At 35.6% G+C, this 7090-nt stretch overlaps 1 protein-coding gene across 2 annotated transcripts; it reads right to left on the bottom strand.

Moving 5' to 3' along the window:
- Positions 1-667: 667 nt before the first annotated feature.
- On the bottom strand, positions 668-2478 carry LOC123693314. 2 transcript variants are annotated; one of them, XM_045638354.1, is made up of 2 exons: positions 1207-2478; positions 668-780 (listed from the first exon to the last, which is right to left on the bottom strand). In XM_045638354.1, the coding sequence occupies exon 1, from the start codon at positions 2076-2078 to the stop codon at positions 1251-1253; it is 828 nt and encodes a 275-aa protein (XP_045494310.1). In that variant the 5' UTR covers positions 2079-2478; the 3' UTR covers positions 668-780; positions 1207-1250. The 2 variants fall into 2 exon arrangements, with proteins under 2 accessions (XP_045494310.1, XP_045494311.1); XM_045638355.1 differs by having other exon boundaries at positions 1212-2478.
- Between the last annotated feature and the right edge of the window lie 4612 nt (positions 2479-7090).

Here is a 7090-nt window from a genome sequence, read left to right as displayed (position 1 = left end):
TGACTCGATAGCTTTAACTTTTTCCGGCATCGGACTTATGCCCTTTTCTGAAACTAAATAGCCTAAAAATTCTATAGAGGACTGTCCAAAAACACATTTACTTAAATTAATAGACATTTTATATTTACTCAACCTCTCAAATATTAATCGTAAATGTTCTCTATGTATATCGGGGTTATCCGATCCTATGATGACGTCATCTATGTAACCGAACACGACTGACTGACCTTTGCCCCCTGTACAGTCGCTGCCATAATTCAATTGTTCTATGCCTGATAAAACTGTATTATTGATAAATCTTTGAAATGTTTGTGCCGCGTTACGCAGGCCAAACGTCATTCTTGGAAATTCGAAAAGCCCAAACGGCGTAATAATGGCTGTTTTTTTAATGTCGTCTGGATTAATACCTATAAAATGATACGCTCTACAAATATCTAACTTTGAAAAAAAATTCTTATTATGTAACCCATACGTAAAATCTTGTACCCTAGGTATCGGATAACGATCTGGCTTTGTAATTGCGTTTAACATCCTGTAGTCCCCACAGGGTCGGATACCACCATCCTTTTTAGGTACAATATGTAAAGGACTGGCCCACTCACTATTTGAAGGTCTACATATGCCTAGCTCTTGCATCAATTGGAATTCCTTTTTAACCCTATCGTACCTGTCGGCCGGTAACCTCCTGGCACGCGCGTGCACAGGTGGTCCAGTAGTCTCGATGTGATGATACACGGAATGCTCTGGGACATCCTTGAAGGCTGGCGGGCGCGTGATGTCCTGAAATTGTTCCAGTAAATCCGCGTAAGGATGGTTGCTATTTATACTTTTAATAGTGCCGAAAAAATGTGTACTTTTAATTCCACAGACATTTAAACTGGTAACTGAATCGATTAACTTATTATTATACAAATCTACATTTAATTTAAAATTCTTCAAAAAATCGGCACCTATTATTGGCTGTTTTACATCACATACGACAAAAGGCCATTTAAATGACCGTCTTAGGCCCAACGATAACTCTAAATTACATATTCCATAACATTTAATTTCGCTGTCATTTGCAGCATACAACTTTAGATCGACTTTTTCGATAGGCTTTCTAACACACCACTTTGGAATGACGGAAATGTTAGCGCCTGTATCGATCAAAAAACTATATTTCGTTAAATTATCTCTAATTAATAAACGATGGCTTTTGGTTACCTGACCTTGAGTACATCCGTCCACCGCGCCCGCATGTACTCCGTCTAGTTTCCCGACTGCTTGGCTCGCCACGCGCAGGGTTGCTCGCAGCGGTTAGCTCTCGATCTGTACCGAAAGTGAAAACGGCACAGCCAGTCCGGGTCTCCAGGTGCTCTTCTCGGCCGCGATGTCGATCTTCTCCTGAAGTCGGTCCGTCTGTCGTTGCTCCTAGAGCGCTCGCGACCCCTCAGTTCGGCGCGGAGCGCTGCAACCTCCAGCTCCAATCTGCTCATCTTCTCGTCCGGCTGCTCATCTGTTTCCTTCTTGCATGACACGGCTGCCACATCCCCGACGTTGGTGTATTCGGTAATCTTGTCTGCCATGGCCGCCAGCTTGTCCAGAGACTGATCTTCACAAACCGCCATGACTGCTCGAACTGATGACGGCATTTTCGACAACCACAGGCTCTTGAGTGTGTTGTCCGCAATTTGTGCGCTGCGACCCAGATCCTTCATGCGCCTTAAAAACTGGGAGGGTCTTTGCGAACCCAATTCCAGCTCCGACACCAACTTCTGCATTTGTCTTTCGGCACTCTCTTCATAAACCTGCAGCAGCCTCTCCTTAAGCGCCGTATACCTGTCCTGGGCGGGTGGTGACATCACGAGGTCGCTGACCTGCTGAATGGCCTCTTTTCCGAGTTTCGATATGACCAGGTTGAATTTGGTCTCTTCCCCCTGCTTCTGTGGGGCCATCACAGACTCGAACTGTGCGAACCATAACCTTGGCAAGTCTGTCCAAAATTCTGGTAGCTTGGTGGACACGCTTATCGATGCCAACGCCGCGCCTGACGCCTCTTCCTTGATCTGCGTGTCTGAAGCTGCTGCTTTATTCATTATTAAGCCGATGAGTTACTAGCCGATGAGCTTGTGAGCCGCCTGCCGCTGTAGTCGCCACGTGCCACGCGCGCTCTTCGATTGCGTCACGCTAACTTCCTGTCGCCGTGCCGCGTGGAATTTGATCTCGAACAAAACTTACCCCACAGCCAATGTCACTAATTACGCCGATTCCCTTCACTACAAACTTTCTTCGAGAGTTCTTCGTCGGGGTCACCAGTTTAGTGTACAGAGGCTGGGGTCTTCCAATAAAATACTGTATATGCTGAACTACTTTATTACATTTATAAATTTATAATTTATTACACGTTAACTTAGATAGGCGAGTGGCAGGCGACTGGCTCTCGCAGGAGTGTCGCCATTCGCCGCGTCACAAACCGCTGAATTGACGATATTTGATTACTGTGAATAATAACACACACTACACTACTTTGCATGATTGCATAACGTTTTCTAGGGAGATGGTAAAATTGTTTAAATCATAAAAAGATGGGGATCTGTAAATAGCACAGATAAGGTATTCCTTACCAATATAAATAAGTAAACAGTTTGCGTCATTAAAAGGTGGTTCCTCTATTACAATCTGTAGAGAAGTTTTGTAGAAGACAGCGATACCATCATTTTGATTGATATAATTATTAGAGTAGTGACATTCATAATTAGGTAATTTCATGGGTGGTATGTTATCACTAAGGTGGCATTCTGTAAGTATAATGATATCCGGTAAAAAGTTCAGTTGGTGTAGGAAAACAGTAAAATTATCAAAATTCTTAACGATGCTGCGAATATTTTGGCATATGATCGTTAGCTGTGTATTTGGGTCGCCAAGACCTTGCAAGCACTTCTGTGCGCTGCTGTATTTAGTGCTTAAATGAAAATTAGTACTGTCTATGTCATTAATTAAGTTATATGTGCTAGCCATAATAGTTATGGTGGAGTTGCAAAATCAGTGGTATAATGATTGTTTTTTGATTTTGATGATATAAAAGGGTTTTATCTGCAAACATTCTTTAATTTATTATTTCAAACATTTTTTTATTAAAAAAGAAGCAACAGAAATAATTTGCGTTTATAGTCTGAAATACTAGCATGGGTTCTTTATTTCCACAATCTTATAAAAACAAATTACTTATGAAACATAATAACATATTACAAAAGTTTGCATCATAACTGGTGTTATGCGCCTAAGAAATTATGCACGGCGTTTGTTGTAGGGCGGTAGGGCAGGATGCTGAGCAAGTGAACCGTTACATGTTATGGCAAATGACGTCCATGCTTATATTATTGAATTAACTTTACACAAACATACTAGTTTACGCCCGTGAATCTAACTTAGTTCTAAAGATTTGCTGATTCTAGCAAAACACACAACACTAGATTATGTTGATTTTTTTTATATTTTATGCGTAAGTTATTATTGCTGTAAGAATAGTACTACAAAATGTACTAAATGTAACTAGTAGAACAAAATGTTATATACTACAATATGTAACTAGTAGAATAAAATGTTTTTTAAATAGAAATTTATAATTAGAAACTTACAAACCGATTTAATAAGGCGTTGCCTTATTTTTATGCTCCGAATATTTGGCAAATACAATTTTACAACGTTTTAATATCACATATTCCGCGAATCTAATAAATCCGCATGTTGTTTATGAGCACAAATGTTATTCGGAGACAAATGTTCCAAGATATCCCACCGCCATAGATATACAGCAAGGTATACAGGCGCCCATCCTAGCGTGACACTACGTTCGCTCCAATATTTAATTTCTTATTTTAGAGATTCTAATATAATTTTATTTAATATCAAGTTCCAGTCTGTATGTTTATTTTTACGGTCTTAATTTTGTATAATACTTTTGTATATCATAAAAATATTATAGTAGATTATACATTTTAGTTATATCTTTCAAAATATTCAAAGTAACGTTTATTATACGTTTGTTCGAAATTTGGTGAAGAATATTAAGTATATTATGTACTTATTCTGAAATATTTATTTAAAAAAAAATTAAATTATTAAACATTTAATTGAAGAAAACTCGCGTCATCTAGTCGGCCATCGTACATCTGTGACGCCTGTTGGATGGCCGCGGATTCCGGCCGGTTGGTCCGACCGTATTGTGTCTTCTTCCTTTAAACTATTTTTCTTTGTTAAGCCAATGTGTATTGAAATGAAATTCTGCTGAAATGAACAATGGAAATGAAAAAGTATTGTGTCTACTTTTTCTGTCGAAGTGAATCCGAAAGAGGTATAAAATTTATATTCAAGCTAATTAATAAAAACTGTTAACATTACTTTCATCTTTACTTGCGAAATTTCTATTATACGAAATAGTTATGAATTCATCTGATAATAATTTATAAAATGCTTATCGTAGCATTTAAGAATTTAAATTCTCATTATTGGACATAACTTGTTTTTCATCATAATTGTTTGGAGAAAACAAGCTATTTGTGTTATTTTCACAAATATATTAAAAACAACATTATTTATGCCTGTTTAAGACGCCCACGCGTTTTATTACACAAACAAAGGGCACAGGAACGTTTATGTGAATCATGGGAGTATTACTAGACATTATAGGAATTAAGGTATTGGGTGGAATTCGGGAACAAGGTAGCAGTTGCGTTTGTTAAATATTTTTTGTTATAAATGATTCAACGAAGACAATAAATATTTGACATGCAAATAAATAACTTATATTCTATGGTAATGGAAAAAACGCCGTGTTCTGCTGTATGCTGTTTTCAAATTTCAGTTAGATGAGCCATTGGAACTTACAAGATATTATAGTAGACAAATAAATTAGGGGATCGAACTCTTGACAATCCGTCTTTTCTAATTAAATTATACTTTATACGAGAGTTATATTTTTCACGAATTTCTTCATTCAGTTGATATTATTTTAAACTTATGTTAAATAATGCGATAGTGTGAATAATTTTTGGTATTATGCAATAATTAGGAAATTCTGAACTACTAACAATATGTACCATACCCACATTATTAATAAACAAGTGAGCATGTGCAATTGTTTTCTGATGCATGATATTGATACTGAAGAATTCAAATCGACTCCCAATAAAGGCTCCCGTAGAACGTTCGATGTGCTCTCGTAGCGCAAAAGCTAAAAGCAGCTACGACACGCTACGACAGACTACGCCACGCTACGGACCGCTGGCTCGAGCGCGTTTGTCCACACGAAGATAGATTTGACGACAAGCACTATTACAAAATATAACGTAACATCCATATTCGGCGAGAATGCATTATGTTGGAGTCCTATATAATATTTTCTAGTCCATAATACGAAGAATAAAAAGCTCTCTTGCGAACTGATTGCAAGAGTCTGTTTTATATAATGAAATTAAAGTAATCAATGGATTGCAACGAGATTTTCAAATGATGATTAATGTTTATATTTGCAACAACTTATAATACTTCTGTTGATAATTTCCATAGTTTCAATGTCTATAACGTAAATAATTACATAAAGAATCAGTTGAAATTGTAATAAATCTACTCACAAAATTATGGTAAAATTAAAAGTTATATGTATCGCATAATTTGTAAGTTAGGGTGAAACTTACTCGCTCCTCAAATTTCGCTACTTCCAGTATAACGAGACTTCAATTTTCTTCGAAAATTTGGGGCCTTCCGTTTAAGCCTAAGTACTTACAAAATTTTTAATACTATAACTACTTATATTTTGTATGTATAGTAAGCAGCAGAAAATAGGAAAACGACAAAATTTATAAACGTTTCATTTGTTTCCGTGTAAATAATGTTTCACTCTATTTAACAAACAATGATACAAAATGCAAAAAAAAAAATTGATGAAAAATTTAGTAGGTAAGAAGATTTTTCTGCTCTATTGTTATTAATTTCAACTACTTATTTTTGAGCGAAATACCAAAACGAAGTAATATATTTTACCTTAATTACTTGTATGTTTTAAAATAATTTAATTCATAATCTTATATCATTGCTGTAGTCCATATGTATGCATATTGTGGCGGAAATAGAATTCGTGTGAATAAGTGTTTCGCAGTGTTTCTGCGAAATCTCTTCAAGAGTAAGGAATTCCATCGCTGGTGGATTCCCGCGGGGAATTTATCGTTATATTAATGTAACTGAGAGCTTCCAGATGTTAACATATAACTAGAGTCTTCATGCAAGTGGAACGCTTTACTACTGTTTATATAGCTAGAAGTACAATAATTACAGTAAAGTAGGTACCTTCGTTTTCCATCGAAAATATTATTTTGTGTAGAAAACTTGTAGTGCTTCTTTTAAAAAATATACACATAAACATATTTTTTATACAAATTCGTCTGAATTCTGTTACCGAAATTATCAAAAATGTTTGATCCAAATTTATTTAATTGAATGCAAGTACAAACGCTTTAACTCATTTTAAAAAATTATGTTTTTTAAGACATAGTTACATAACTGTATGTCTATATCATACACAATATTCTTTAAAATATTCTTAGCTCGAACAACCATTATAAATTCAAACTTGCCTTTTATTGAATATCGAAATAACCGCAATTTTAAACAAACTCTAAGTACTCAATTTCTTTCTATGGCGATTGGAACAATAAGCTTTTATACAATTTTTCGAAGTTTGAAAAAAAAAACGTGATTGGCATTTTTTGGATAGCCATTATAACAAAGCGGTGGGTCGGGTCACGGGTTCAAATCCCGGGAGAAATTAAAACAAGCACCGATTTCAGATTGTCACACTGATGTCGAACGAATCGATTGCTCTATTTGGATATCAAATTTAAAACTGGGATTTTAATAGTTACGAAACGGACAACATTCGAGATATTTTATGTTTAACGTTGTAGATATCATTGCTTATTATTGACTTGTATTTTATCGCTTGATTACTAAACTTTTGTAAATAATAATTATATTTTGAATAGTTAAGATATTTTAAAGAAACACACAATTCACTGGTTCTACTTTTATTTCAATTTGAATAGATTTTGAG

The sequence above is a fragment of the Colias croceus genome, chromosome 7, assembly GCF_905220415.1.
Source record: "Colias croceus chromosome 7, ilColCroc2.1".
In the NCBI taxonomy this organism is placed as follows: domain Eukaryota; kingdom Metazoa; phylum Arthropoda; class Insecta; order Lepidoptera; family Pieridae; genus Colias; species Colias croceus.
This window is presented reverse-complemented; position numbering and strand designations above follow the sequence as displayed.